This window comes from Lepidochelys olivacea (assembly GCF_965140295.1).
Source record: "Lepidochelys olivacea isolate rLepOli2 genome assembly, chromosome: 2".
Lineage (NCBI taxonomy): Eukaryota > Metazoa > Chordata > Testudines > Cheloniidae > Lepidochelys > Lepidochelys olivacea.
Genome location: NC_140412.1, coordinates 199,541,701 through 199,557,358, shown reverse-complemented (window position 1 = coordinate 199,557,358; position 15,658 = coordinate 199,541,701). Strand labels below are relative to the sequence as shown.

The 15,658-nt window shown below is 43.6% G+C and overlaps 1 protein-coding gene across 3 annotated transcripts in view; it reads right to left on the bottom strand.

The window, feature by feature from the left end:
- Positions 1-15,658, bottom strand: part of TOP2B (DNA topoisomerase II beta) — a 129,555-nt gene that overhangs the window by 59,144 nt on the left and 54,753 nt on the right. For all 3 annotated transcript variants that reach the window (XM_084618113.1, XM_084618114.1, XM_084618115.1), the window contains exons 5-8: positions 15,061-15,206; positions 7,991-8,088; positions 6,568-6,780; positions 6,313-6,486 (exon numbers count right to left, since the gene is read on the bottom strand). In XM_084618113.1, coding sequence (XP_084474239.1) covers positions 6,313-6,486; positions 6,568-6,780; positions 7,991-8,088; positions 15,061-15,206 — 631 coding nt within the window. The remainder of the gene's footprint in view (positions 1-6,312; positions 6,487-6,567; positions 6,781-7,990; positions 8,089-15,060; positions 15,207-15,658) is intronic.

Here is a 15,658-nt window from a genome sequence, read left to right as displayed (position 1 = left end):
TTCCAACCCTGATATTCTATGATTCTATCCATTGTCTACAGCCAAGCTCTAAGATACAACCTCATTTGCTCCGATCCCTCGGACAGAGACAAACACCTATAGGATCTCTATCAAGCGTTCTTAAAACTACAGTACCCATCTGCTGAAGTGAAGAAACGGATTGACAGAGCCAGAAGGGTACCCAGAAGTCACCTACTACAAGACAGGCCCAACAAAGAAAGTAACAGAACACCACTAGCCATCATCTACAGCTCCCAACTAAAACCTCTCCAACGCATCATCAAGGATCTACAACCTACCCTGAAGGACGATCCCTCACTCTCACAGACCTTGGGAGACAGGCCAATCCTCGCTTACAGACAGCCCCCAACCTGAAGCAAATACTCACCAGCAACTACACACCACACAACAGGAACCAAACCCTGCAACAAACTCTGACGCCAACTCTGTCCACATATCTATTCAAAGGACACCATCATAGGACCTAACCACATCAGCCACACCATGAGGGGCTCGTTCACCTGCACATCTACCAATATAATATATGCCATCATGTGCCAGTAATGCCCCTCTGCCACGTACATTGGCCAAACCGGACAGTCTCTACACAAAAGAATAAATGGACACAAATCTGACATCAGGAATCATACATTCAAAAACCAGTAAGCGAACACTTCAATCTCCCTGGTCACCAAATAACAGACCTAAAAGTGGCAATTCTTCAACAAAAAAACTTCAAAAACAGACTCCAACATGAAACTGCAGAACTGGAATTAATCTGCAAACTGGACACCATCAAATTAGGCCTGAATAAAGACTGGGAGTGGCTGGGTCATTACAAAATCTAATTTCCCCCTACTTTTACTCACACCTTCTTATGAACTGTTTGAAATGGGCCACTCTCATTACCACTATAAAAGTGATTTTTCCTCCCTTGGTATCCTACTGTTAATTGAATTGTCTCGTTAGACTGACCTCCCAATTGGTAAGGCAACTCCCATCTTTTCATGGGCTGTGTATTTATACCTGCTACTGTATTTTCCACTCCATGCATCTGATGAAGTGGGTTCTAGCTCATGGAAGCTTATGCCCAACTAAATTTGTTAGTCTCTAAGGTGCCACAAGGACTCCTCGTTGTTTTTGCTAATACAGACTAACATGGCTACCACCCTGAAAGAAATAGTAGCTGTGTTTTGAAAGTACTGTAGGGGAAAGAAATTAAAAGAAAGAAGGCCACAGAAGAGAAGGGTACAGTAACAATGGCAAGAAATGATTAAGGAGTGACCAAAGGTTTTACTATAAGGGATGGACGTTGATGATATCAGAGAAAGAAATGGCTGGATTTAGTGTGAGACAAGATATGGTGGAAGATGATAGGTCAGTATCCATTCCCATTCAGTCCTTGATCTCTGCTGAAACTGCAGGTAACTGTTTCAATTAGTTCCACTACTCAGTCTGGACCTTTTGATATGAACACCTGAACTGAACTGAGGCCACCAAACTCACTCAACAGAGACTCATAAAAGTCATAAAACAGAGAGGTCATAAAACAGCCATAAGACGATAATGACTTTTGGTCATTATCAAACTGGGCTGGCAACCTAGATGTCAAGGAATCGATATACATTACCAATCCTCTGGGCCATCTAGTTCCCCTTTCATTTGATATGATAATTTATCTCAGGAGAAGTAGGAACACAGAAATTTGAAATGTGTACTCTATTTGACACGATTCTGTAAAAGAGAAGAGTAATGGGAACATTTACTCTAAGACTATGCCTACACTTGAAGATGGAGGTATGATTCCCAGCTTGAGCAGACATACTCACGCTACCAGTCAGAGCTAGCATACTAAAAACAGAATGTAGCTGAGTCAGTCTGAGCAGTAGGAGGGGCAAGCCATCCCAAGTACATAAGTAGTGTCTCAGAATAGCATGCACACTGGGTGTCTAACCTTTCCCACTGTTCGTGCTATCTCAGTTACATTCTATTTACATACATGCTAGTTCAATGAGAACTAGTGCGAATATGTCTCCTAAAGCTGGGAATCACACCCTCAAGTTGAAGTGCAGACATACCCTAAGGCTCCAATCCTGCCATCTGGCCAAGTCAGGCAGATTGCTGCATCCATTCAGCCTCTCAACTTAACTAGTAACATGAACCAACCATACTTTTCAAAAAGTAATAATAGTGATTTTTTTTAAAAAAAAATCTATCCATTATTTGTTACTTTATAAAACACTAGACTCCAGTTTTATTCACAGTAAGAAAGTACTACCTCTCTAACAATGCAGGATAGTTCAATTTACTGAAATTTAAATTTGTGCCCTGATATTTTAAGGAAAGAAAACCATAATACATTTTTCAGTCTGTAAAAAGAACTATTTATGACAAATGTCTACTGACCTCTATAGTCAAAATGTCCATAAAACATTGGCAGAACAATTTTTTTTCAAAAAGTATTTAAACTAGTTTTGTTACAGTTTTACTCACCACATCACTATAGTTCAGACTGTGTCAATATCTCTATTATAAATCCTATTTCAAACATTTATAGCTAGGTTATAAAAATCTGTTTTTACCACTTTTAATATTTTGTAAAAATTGTAGTTGTTGATATATCAAAAAATTATAACTACTTACCTGAAATTCTTGGTCTCAGAAGATAATAGTTATAATAGTTCCCCACTCTTGGGTCCATTCCTAGTGTGCATAATTGAGTGAGGGATGTTGAGAGCTCGAAGTTAGGAGCCTTTAAACCTTTAAGCCATCTCACCAGTAGGTGGCATACTTACGCAATAACTTACAGCCTGTAACTGCCCCAACTGTCAGTACACTTTAATGAAAGTTCACAAGACTGAAAAGCTAGCTCTATCTTGCAACTCTGAGGGGATGTGGAGGGGTAACTATTATAACTACCACCTTCTGAGAAAGATAATTACAAGCACATAATTTTCTTTTCCCGAAAGGTAAGTGTTATAATTTAACCCCACTCTTGGACACTCAAGGCTGCAGGGATGTGTCTAATAAAATGCTAACTGGTCAGTTCCTACACTGTGGCCCGGTCTACATTTAAAAGTTAGGTCAACATAGCTATGGCCCTGAGTACCAACCCCTGATCTAACCCCTGGCGTAGACATGGCTATGTTGATGGAAGATTCTTCCGTCAACCTTGCTACCGCCACTCAGAGTTAGATTACCTAGAGCAATGGAAACCGCCTTTTGTTGCTGTAGGAAGTATCTACACTATAGCACTACAGCAGCATAGCTGTAGTGCTGTAGCTACAACACCACCGAATATGTAGACATGGCCTAAAAGTACCATTAGCAGCCACAATACCCAGTATTTTGTGGCAAACTAGACCTAAATTCTAAGGAAAGGCCAACAATTTGCGTGGCAAACTGAAATTTCTATAACTTATATAAATGAATTGCAAAGTGGAGGTTTTCTATGACTTAGATTTATAAATAGAATTGTTACAGGATCCCTTGTGGTGTTTATTTTTCTATTAATATTAAATTCAATTTATTTTAAACTGTCACCAATTTCTAATTTTCAATATGCAAGGTCTGGGCCATTGGTTGGATAACAACTGAGACTTTGATGATCTAAGAAGCTGTGGAAGATGCAATTCATCTCCTCCTCCTCCTCTCTTGTGGATGGGGTTAACATGTTATTTTAAATTCTGGGAGGGCCTTGAATTTCTCACTACCAACACCAACAAATCTTAACAGCACACAGAAGAGTCCCTGCACCCTCCCTTAAATTCACAGCATCTTTATTAGAATGTTTCTGCTAAAATGATCAGTAGTGAAACATTAACATATTTAAAATCATCATTTGACTTCAGAGCTAACAACTGAGCTGATTAATACAGTTTATACTTCTATTACAGCTATTATTGAAGCTGTTTGAGAAATCAGGAAGACAACATTTAATAAGTTTACAAGTGTTTCATGTTTGGAAGGTTAGCTACATAACCAAAATAGCTAGAAACATTCTTTTAAATGAAATCTTAAGATTCCCAAGTAGAATTCTGTAGCAAGTGGTAGATTCTGAAGAACTGTGAATGCACAGGGACCTGACCATTATAGACATGACAACAAATTTACAAAAAACAGGGATTGGTACCTCAACATGCTACCTGAAGAAAACTTATTTTTAACTGACAGGTTTTTTTTTAAAAAGAAAGTAGGGAAAAGAATTACCACTGGCTGAAACGTATCTAGAAACAGAAAATGAAAGGATTTTGGCAAACAGAGCGATATACAACCAAAAAACAGCTGAAATGAGCTCCTCACCTGTTAGCAGATTAAAGGGAACAGGCAGTTGACGCAGTTAGTTACTAGCCATTATGTCTCATCAGTGGGTAGTTGCACATCAATTGCTGGTGAGGTGGATTACCGGCTCCGAACACTCCACATCCAGTCACATACATAAGGCATGGATCCAAGAGTGGGAGAAACTAGAAATTACAACACTTACCTTTGAAGAATACACAGTACTTTTTTCTATGAATTTTCATAAAGAATTTCTGATAGTACACACGTGTATGTGCATGATAGATGAAAACTGGACCAAAGGAGTCATTCTCAAGTCTCTTTCAGTAAAGTGATATATTTACTTAAGATTGAACAATTGCTCTTCCCCCCCCCCAGATAAATAATATATGTAATAACTTTCTATCAGAGACACTTATTCATATTCTGTATGTGAAATCAGCTGTAGATATGCTTTCCCCTTGATTCTTAACTTTTTTCACAAACTTAATATTAAAAGGTAACCTGTGACAGACTTTTAAAAATGGGATTTGCACACTTTTTTTGCCTCTATGTTGTACAAAAAAGGCCTGAATTAATACAGGGGTTCTACTTGGGTTTTTTCATTATTATTTCAGAAATACCAAGAATGTCAAGTCTGTTTTCCCCCCATTTTGACAAGCATTAGTTAGGAATTAATATTAAATAGATTTTTTTTTAAAATAACCGTGTCTGTATTATGGATTTTTAGCAAAATATTCCCACCATTCTGTCACTCATTCAACTGCACTGAAGACATCACTGGTATGAACTGTGTAGTAAAAATGACAAAAGCCACCAGAAACATGTCTACACTTATGCTCCCCCCAGTACTACCACTGATTTCACTGGAGCCTTGACTACAATAGTGCTCTTACTATGTGCTACCACTGGTACTGCTGAACCAGTGGCAGCAGGGCACTGGTAGAATTAGTATTAATATTTTTTGTACAGTTACCTAGCATAGACCTGATTAAAGAGTTTTAAACTGTCTTATTAAAAATCCATTTCCTTCTCAATAGTTCACCTTTCAGGGACACTCATAGCTAAGCTTCCCTAAAAATGGTTTAAACAGTCTCCAGAGAATTTTCCCTTCCTTACGTGATTCTTGAATTGAATAAGAACTGCTGTAGCAGCTCTTACATCACTCACCCCCTGCAACTTGTGCAGTGGATATCGCCAGGATATTCTTGCAACTTGGTGATCCCTGGAAGCCATATGTAGCTGGTACAAGTTAAGGTTGTTTTAATTTGTGCCAGACAACTGGCCTGGTGCAGGGTGATCCCAGGACCAGGGGAAGTACAAAGGTGGCCTAATGTGAATTTTGCACTGTTGTGAGGTGAGCAGACTGCTTCTTGGCCATGGCCGTTGATTTGGCTCTTATCAATGTGTGACTTCTTTAGTCAACATTGAGCCTTACAGTGTAGACAACAACTGGATATCTCATGTAAAAACACAAGCAGGGGAAAAAATAACCCCAGCATTTTAGGCCTGCTTTATATCTCAGAAAGAAGTAATAGGAAAGTAAGAAAAAGGTGCAGAAAGAGAAGGAGGGGAGGGACTCAAGCCCATTTTTTTCACCACTTTGCAGGTTACTTTTTGTACATAATTTAATTTCCAAACTAGTATCAGTAATATTTTATTGCAGTATGTGTTTTAAAGGTAAATATAAAAATGCTGTGAATGCTAAACAATAGTTGCAGTTCATTTCACATCCTTACCCAATATCATCAGGTGTATTCATAAGTTATTTGCATCACTGCAAATGACTACTAGTATTTTAAAATAAATCAAAAAAATTTATTTAGAAATACAGTTCTGCCATGAAGAGATTTTGATTGCACTCAACTGCCTTGGCAGACTATTATATTTCATGTAATAGGATTAATTCACCCATTTTAATTTTTTGTATAAAAAAGATTTATTTATAAAATAACTAAGTAGGCATAACTTTAGTGTACATTTTTTATCCCTTACATTTCACTCATTTAAAATATACATAAAACTACTCACCTTTGTGGTAGCTATGCTATTTACAAAGCTGATTTGCTGAAACCCTTTTTCACTTAAAGTGAGACACACATCCCATCGTTCATTCACAAGTTCATGAATAACTTTGAGCGCAACTCCAGTTTCATCCAACTTGTCCTTTACGTAAAGATCTACGTAACTCCGGAATCCATTTACCTATGGGTTCAAAAACATAAGTAATTACTGTCCTCCTACTTACCTATGCAATTTATAAAGTATTTTAAATAGAATTCTTACAGGTAGTTTCTTCCCATTAAACATAACTTTGACCCCTTTGCATGACCCAGCCAAATCATAAGCTCTTCTTGTCATGAGGGCCATAATATCCTTGTCAAGCTTTTCCATCTTAAATTTAGAAAGATCTGGTTGGAATGTGATGCATGTGAAGTCATCGCCTTCAAAATGCTTAATCTTGGGATCAGAAGTCTTCATCATATTGTTCAGCCAAGTCTTTGGAAACAAATTTTAGATGTTAATTACAATCGTCTCTAGTTTACAACAAAACAAAAAAAAGAAAAAAACATAACTAAAAAACCCCTTTTCTCAGATTCCAGTTATTCTAACTTAGCACTAAACTGTAGCATAAAAAATTTGCATATTTGACCTTACAGATTTCTCTGCTAACACAGTAAACACAGAATCAACTGTTTTCCCATGTTTCTGCACGAGTATTAATATGGTGATAGGCTCAAGGGCTTTGTGGAAGGGAAATTATGCAGGAAGATCATGACATCTAAGTGAACAAGAAAAACCAAGCGTCTGGCTGATTGTCTATGTTCTCTGCTGGGGGGTGGGGTGAGTAAACACGAAACAAAACAGCTCACTTGTGCAAACTTTTTTCTTACATAATTTTTCTTGAAAATGCCCAATTTCTTGAAAATGCCCAATGCTAAACTGTGAAAAATTTTAAAACAAACTACAGAAATCTATATTCATGCCATCGTTAATATGATTTTTAGCAGTTCTGCAGAAAATATAAAAAAATTAAAAAGCCTGGTAAACAACAGCTTTTTACAAATCATTTACTGCTCATTACAGTGCAATATGAAATAGTTGGAAACTAAAGATTTATCCACCAAAGAGACATAGTAAAAACAGCAAGATTCCAAACAGAATACCCCTAACCAAAGTGCCTCAAACCTATATCAAAGTGACCACCTCTAAGAGTGAGAAGGTAGATCAATTTACATGCCCATTCAATCCTTGGTCTGTGTGCTGAGAATGTCGACAATGGACTAGACAGGTTGGTGTATTTTACGAAGTGGTTGCTGGTCCATTAGGGTTAAGGATATTAATAAGAAACATACACAGAAAAAAAACTGTTTAATATATGATTGTACAAGGTTTTGTTTTATTTAGATTTTTATATAAGGAGCAGGACAATCTTTAAGAAACTACTAGGATTCTCAGACTACTGCAGTTCCTATCTATTTTAACATATTAGTAAGATTATCAAGAACAAATATAAAATTCTTACTCGAGAAAAATTCTTCAACTCTAACGAGTACCAACAGTAATTTTACTCAATTAACCTTGTTGCCTACATAATTGTTACTGCTGGATTTTCAATAATTTATTTTATGGAGCTCAGAAAATGTGTTAAAAATTAAGTTTCTAATTACAAAAATGTAGAAGAGAAAGATCAAAAACACCTGCATACCTGTTTGAAACTGTGTTTGTATTCTTTGCAAGCAGTTTCAACTGTAAATTTTGTACTGAATATATTACAAAGTTTTGCACCATAACCATTACGACCACCTGGAACAACAATTAAATGTGGTAAGTTTTTAAAAGCAGAAATTACCTGTATCATATTACAAATTACTTCAATGAAATAAAATATTCCCTTATCAGGGACTTCTACCAGGTGCAAGGGACCATGCTAACAGACATCAGTGAAGGACTGGGACCTAATTTAATAACTTTTTGCCCTGGAAGTTCACAAGGAAGTTGCACACACAATTTTCATTTTACAATCTGACTGGGTATCAACCTGGGACTAAATGTTACTAATCCATGGGGGGCAGCTTTGCAGAAGAGGTAAAGGGGTGCAGTCCTGGAATTCCCATGGATGCACTAACTCCACGGGCAACTCCTGGCAAAATCCCATGCAACCATGCCAAATTATTATACTTTAGTGGCACAAACAGATGCACTAGAAAGAAACAAAACTTACTTTCATTTGTGACCTAAATCAGGATTTATTATGTGTTTAAGTACTGAATCGGGACCTGTCTGCATCATTTAGTCCACTAAACTTTTCCTTCCATTTTGCCAGTTTAACATTTTTAATATTTGTATGTGCATATAAACTACTATTTTAGATTAACCTTATATGATGTATTACATGTAAAAAAACGGTTACTCACTTTTTCGTAACTGTTGATCTTCGAGATGTGTTGTTCATGTCCATTCCAAGCAGGTGTGTGCGCGCCGCGTGCACGCCAGCCGGAAGATTTTTTCCCCTAGCAGGGTCCGTAGGGTCGGCGTGGGTGCCCCCTGGAGTGGCACCTTCACCTCAGTTCCTTCTTGCCGACTATTCCGACAGAGGGGTAGGAGGGTGGGTATTGGCATGGACATGAACAACACATCTCGAAGAACAACAGTTACGAGAAAGTGAGTAACCGTTTTATTCTTCTTCAAGTGATTGTTCATGTCCATTCCAAGCAGGTGATTCACAAGCTAGAGCTCAGGAGGCGGGGTCGGAGTTATCCACAGAAAAGAGCACGGCTTGCCCAAAAGCTGCATCATCCCTGGACTGTTGTATAAATTGCATAGTGAGATGTAAATGTATGTATCGAGGACCACGTGGCTGCTCTGCAAATTTCCTGAATAGGGACTTGTGCCAAGAACGCTGCAGAGGAGGCCTGGGCCCTGGTAAAGTGAGCGGTTATCTGCTGAGCGGGCTCCTTTGCCATAGTATAGCATTCCCTAATGCAGGACGCTATCCATGACGATATACATTGACAGGATACAGGGAGGCACTTCATTCTGTCCGCCACACCTACAAAGAGTTGGACGGACTTCCGGAACGATTTAGTTCTCTCTATGTAAAAGGCTAAGGCCCTACGCATGTTTAGTGAGTGCAGCCTGCGCTCCCTATAGGAGGAGTGTGGCTTGGGATAAAACACTGGGAGGAAGATATCCTGGGTCATGTGAAAATGGGAGATGACCTTTGGGAGAAAAGCCGGATGAGGCCTGAGCTGGACCTTATCCTTTTGAAAAACTGTGCAAGGGGGCTCAGACTTGAGGGCCCTGAGCCCCGAAACCCGTCGAGCCGAGGTAATTGCCACGAGGAACGCAACCTTGAATGAGAGATATAACAGGGAACAGGTGGCCAGAGGTTCAAATGGTGGGCCTGTAAGCCTGGAGAGGACTAAATTGAGGTCCCAGGCAGGGACAGGCTGACGCTTGTGTGGGAAGAGCCTGTCCAAACCCTTGAGAAAACGACTGATCATAGGGTTTGCAAAGACCAAGAGACCATCTGAGCCTGGATGGAAGGCAGAGACAGCGACCAAGTGGACCCCTATTGATGACCGGGACAAGTCTTGATGCTTTAGGTGAAGGAGGTAGTCCAGTATAAATGGTATGGAGGCGAGAAGCGGCGACTGACTATGTTGCTCCACCCAGATGGAAAACTTTTTTCCACTTGGCCAGGTACGTAGCCTTGGTGGAGGGCTTTCTACTACCCAGGAGGACTTGTCTAACCTGGTCCGAACAAGACAGCTCTGTAGCACTTAGCCATGGAGCATCCAGGCCATAAGGTGGAGTGACTCCAGATTCGGGTGCCAGAGTCGGCCCTGGTCCTGTGTGATCAGATCGGGGACTAGCGGTAAGGTGAGTGGGGCCGCTATGGACATTTCCAGGAGCGAGGTGAACCAGTGCTGATGCGGCCACGCCGGCGCTATTGGTATGACTCGGTCCCACTCCCTGTGGATCTTGAGAAGCACCCTGTGCACTAGGGGAATGGGTGGGAAAACATATAGCAGGCAGCCCTCCCATGAGAGAAGGAAGGCATCCCCGATGGACCCCGAGCTGTGGCTCCCAAGGGAACAAAATGTCTGACATTTCCTGTTGCCTGGAATGGTCTATCTGGGGAGAGCCCCAGAACCGGAAGATTGAGCTCACCACGTCTGGCCAAAGGGACCACTTGTGGCCATTGACGGTCCGGCTGAGGCTGTCTGCCAGAGTGTTTTGCACCCCGGGAGGGTGAAGCCTGCAGGTGGATCGAGTGCTCTATGCAGAAGTCCCACAGCGCAAGGGCTTCTCGGCACAGGGGAGAGGCGCGTGCACCCTCCTGTTTGTTGATATAAAACAACGCCGAGGTATTGTCTGTGAGGATTGAAACACATCTGCCCATTATGCGCGTTCTGAAAGCATAGCATGCCAGATGCACTGCCCTCAGCTCTTTGACACTGATGTGAAGAGCGAGGTCCACTGGAGACCAGAGGCCTTGGGTCTTGAGGTCCCCTAGGTGAGCCCCCCAACTCAGATCCGAGGTGTCTGACACCAAGGTGAGCGAGAGCTGAGGGCTGGCAAAAGGCACCCCTGTGCAAACCATTCAAGGGTCAAGCCACCATAGGAGGGAGTCCAGTACCAGGCGGGGCAGGGTTATGACCCTGTCCAACACATCTCTGGCTGGTCGGTACACCGACGCCAGCCAAGACTGGAGTGGGCGCAGCCTGAGCCTGGCATGCTGCACCACGTATGTGCAGGAGGTCATGTGTCCCAGCAGCTCTAGAAAGTTTCTTGCCAACGTCATGGGGAACCGTCTGAGACTCTGTAATGATGTCCTGAAGTGAGCGAGACCTGGCCTCTGGGAGGTACGCCCTGGCTTGGGTAGAGTCCAGGACCAAGTCTATGAACGCTATCCTCTGCACCGGGGACAGAGCAGATTTCTCCTCATTCAGGAGGAGACCTAAGACAAGGAAGGTTCTTCTTATAAACTCGACCTGAGCCTCCACCTGGGCTCTCGAGCGACCTTTGATCAGCCAGTCATCGAGGTATGGAAAAACTTGTATCTGGCGCTTGCACAGGAACGCTGTGACGACTGCCATGCATTTCATGAATACTCAGGGGGCAGTCGACAGTCCGAACAGGAGGACGGCAAACTGGTAGTGGCCTCTGTTCACCACGAATCTGAGGTAGCGTCTGTGATGTGGGACTATTGCGATATGAAAATACATGTCCTTCAAGTCAAGGGCGGCATACCAGTCTCCTGGATCCAGTGAGGGGATAACGGAGGTTAGTGAGACCATGCGAAACTGGAGTTTCTTTACGTACTTGTTGAGCTGCCGCAGATCCAGTATGGGTCTAAGGCCCCTCTTGGCCTTTGGTATGAGGAAATACTGGGAGTAGAAACCCCTTGCCCCTTAGCTCCTGAGGAACCTCCACCAGCCCCTACTGAGAGGAGGGACTGCACCTCTTGAATTAGAAGTTTCTAGTGAGAGGGGTCCCTGAAGAGGGACGGGAGGGTACAGAATTGGATGGAATATCCCCTCTCTACCGTGCGGAGCACCCATCGGTCTGAAGTAATTCGAGACCAGGCACAGTAGAAAGGGGATAGATTGGGACGAGAAAGTAAGATGGGAAGGATTCAAAGGTCATACTGGCAAGCCGTCCTCGACTGTACCCTCAAAAGGGTGGTCTAGAGCCCGGTGGGGCCCTGGGCTGGCCAGAGCTTTGTCTAGAGGGAGGGCGTTGCCTCCTCCGAGTACTCCTGTTCCACCTATGTGGAGCATCCTGGCGGTTTTGGGGTTGGCAAGGACGAGGGGCAGGTTGAATACTCAAACGTCTGCACTGGGTAGCAGGCGTATGAAGCCCCAGCGAACGAAGGGTAGACCTCAAGTCCTTCAAGCTGTGAAGTCTCTTATCCGTCTTCTCACAGAAGAGAGCTACACCCTCAAAGGGAAGGTCTTGAATGGTCTGCTGGACCTCGTGGGGAAGACCAGAGAGCTGTAGCCAGGAGCCTCTCCTTATAACTACCCCTGTGGCCAAAGTGCGGGAGGCCGCATCCGCCGCGTCCTAGGCCGCTTGCAAAGACGCTCGGAAGACCAGTTTCCCCTCCTCCATGAGCGCAGAGAACTCGCCCTGAGCTTCCTGAGGCAGAAGTTCTGTAAACTTAGCCATAGACTAGCAGGTGTTATGCCCGTAGCGGCTTACTATGGCCTGCTGGTTGGCTACACGACGTTTCAGACCTCCTGTCAAGTAGACCTTCCGGCCAAACAGGTCCAGTTTCTCGGCATCCCTGTTTTTAGGGCTGGATCATTGAAACCCTTGACAATCTCTCTGATTGGTCATGTCGACCACCAAGAAGTCCAGAGGAGGGTGGGTATAAAGATGTTCATACGCTCTAGAGGGAACAAAGTAGCAGCACTCGGATTTCTTGGCTGTAGGCGCCAGAGAAGCAGGAGTTTGCCACAAGTTCTTAGATGTTTCGGTTATCGACTTGATAAATGGCAATGCAACCCTGGATGGGTCGGAGGGAGCCAGGATGTCTATGACAGGGTCTAAATTCTCTTCCACCTCCTCTTCCTGAATCCCCAGGCTTTGGGAGGCCCTCCTCAAAAGCTGTTGAAGAACCCGGTTGTCCTCCAAAGCTGGGGCCATCGACGTCCCCGTGACCGCTTCATCAGGTGAGGACGAGGAAGAGAGAACAGAAGGTGGGCCCAATTCACTGCCTTCGGCCCCCACAGGGTCCCTCAGCACACGATACTCAGGCTGTGGAGCAGGTACCGATGAAGAACTCTGCGCCGCAGCTGGTGCCGGGGCAGATAAATCGGCAGGACCAAGACCGCTGGGGTTAGTAGGGACGGAGCTGAGGCTTCCACCGGTGCCGTCACCTGGAGAGCTGGTGCCGGAGCTGGCTGAGGTATCAGTGCTGAAACCATGTGAGTCAGCGGGGCCACTCCACCTGAGGGTGGCACCGTCATCGGCGGTGCCGGCGCTGATTGTGGCACGGATGACGCCGATGACACCGACACCATTCTGGAGCGTGGACCATGGACTTGACCCTGGCTCTGATTCTATGCCCAGGGTGTCCAGAAGGGCCATCAAGCAGGTGGTTGCCACTGTTGCTGCCACAGTGCCGGGTATGGTTGGTGACTGCGCAGGGACCTGGACCTTCTGCTCCGCGATCTGCTAGATCGAGCTGAGTCCACCTCCGACTCCGAGTTCTCCGAATAAGACGACCACGGAGGAGCAGTCCCCTGGGTCGCCAACAAATGACGACGCGATTCCGGGGAATGGTGCGCTTCTTGTGCCTGTGCAGGAAGTGCCAGAGAAGGAGACCGACAAGCCATCATGGTTGGCTTACCCCTGGAGTGGAACAGGGGCCGTGCAGTCGCCAGAGATTTGTCTCTCCTTTGGGTGGAGGACGGCACAGGGAGGCGCATCAGGTCCGTTGCCGCCTTGAACGCCTCTAGCGTCGATGGTGGTTGTATGTCCACCAGATGGTCCGGGGACCGACGAGGGTTCAGACTCGACTGGAGCTGGCTGGGGCAGGAGTCGACGAAACCCTGGGCGGAAGCGAGACGGAGGCGGTCTGTCCCAAGCCACTCGTGGACAGCACCGGACCCTTAGGTTTCAAGGGGGGTGATCGGTTCCTCACCAGCCTCTTCTTCTTTACCGGAACCGGAGATGAAGAACGGTGCCGAACTGAGGCAGACGCCCTATGGCCCGAGTAGTGGCGGTGCCAATGGGCTTTAGAGTCCTTAGTCAGGTCTGTTTCATGCGCCGTTGGCGCCGGAATGCTGCACACCGAAGAGGACGTGCTCAGGGCTGGGTTGTTTGGTCCCGGGTTGGATTGCGGTCTCAGAGCAGCCTCCATGGGCAGGAATTTTAGTCTCTGCTCTCTGTCCTTAAGGGTTCTTGGGCAGAAACCCTTGCAAATGCAGCACTTGTCCTTTTCATGAGTCTCACCAAGGCACTGCAGGCAAGACGAGTGAAGTTCACTCTTGGGGATAAACTTTCCACAGGACTCACTGAGTTTAAACCCCAGAGACCTGGGCATACCCCTGAAGGAGAAATGAACTATCTAACATACCACTACTAACTATATGAAAAAGTATAACTATAGAGAATAACTATTGAACTATGTACACTAAGAACAAAGACACCGCTAAGGCGCTCGCTGTAAGAGCGAGCAAAGTTCCAGCTAGCCATCACGGGCAGTAAGAAGGAACTGAGTGGGTGGGGAGGTCAGTGGGGCCCAATATTGGGCTCCATGAAGGCGCTGCTCCAGGGGGAGCCCAGGCCGACCCTACGGACACTGCTAGGGGAAAAATCTTCCGGCTGGCGTGCACGTGGCGCGCACACACCTGCTTGGAATGGACATGAACAATTACTCGAAGAAAAATTTGTATTTTATAATATATTTTGAATCCTGAGATTATACAAAAGAGAAGACATATTTAAATAGGGATTTTCTTTGTCAGGACAATGCTAAGGGGACAGCTACATATAAATGGGTGCTGCTAGTACATATAAATGGGTGCTGTACTTGCAAGAGAACAGTTCTCTCTAAACAGTATTTGTGTAAAAAGCAAAAAAAAACCCATGCAAACAAACAAAGTTTGTTTTTAGATAATTTTATAGAAACAGAAAAACTGGCAAATAATGACTAGGAAGTACACAAATAGTCATCTCTCACGAAGGCTCAAGAAAAGAAAACTCAGAAAATAATTAACTGTTTAACCAGCCAAAAACAAAGCATATTAATAAGAGTCTTGCCTGTAACTTTTTTCTCATCATCATCATAGTTGCTAGATGTTAACAGCTGTCCAAAAATTAAAGCAGGAACATACACTTTTTCTACTTTGTGTTCCACAACTGGAATTCCTTTCCCATTATTCCAGATACTAATAATGTTTGATTCACTGCAAAAAACCAAATAATGACATCCATTCAAATGGTTTATTTGTACCAAAACACACCTACAGAAGTTTTTACACAGATTTAATTAATATAAATCAAGAATATACTATCAAGGACTGTACCTAGCAATTTAAAACCATTTTTATTGTGTTTACTCACATCCTTTTGTCAATTTTATTCATCAAGAAACATCTGTTTAAAATGCTAGTATATGAAGGACATCTATTATTATTAAATTTGTCTAAAAACTTTCCTTTACAAAAATTATTCTTGTGATTTTTTTTTTTTTTTTTGAGAACTCTAATGTCTCCCTGGTGTAAAGCAGGTCTTTGAAATCTACCCAACTGATAGTCCTGAGGTCAGGGAGATGGCTTTTGCTGGCCTCATGAAAATCCACCGAGATCTGACCCAGTGATAACCTGCTGAAAAATCACCATTTCCATCTACAATTTGC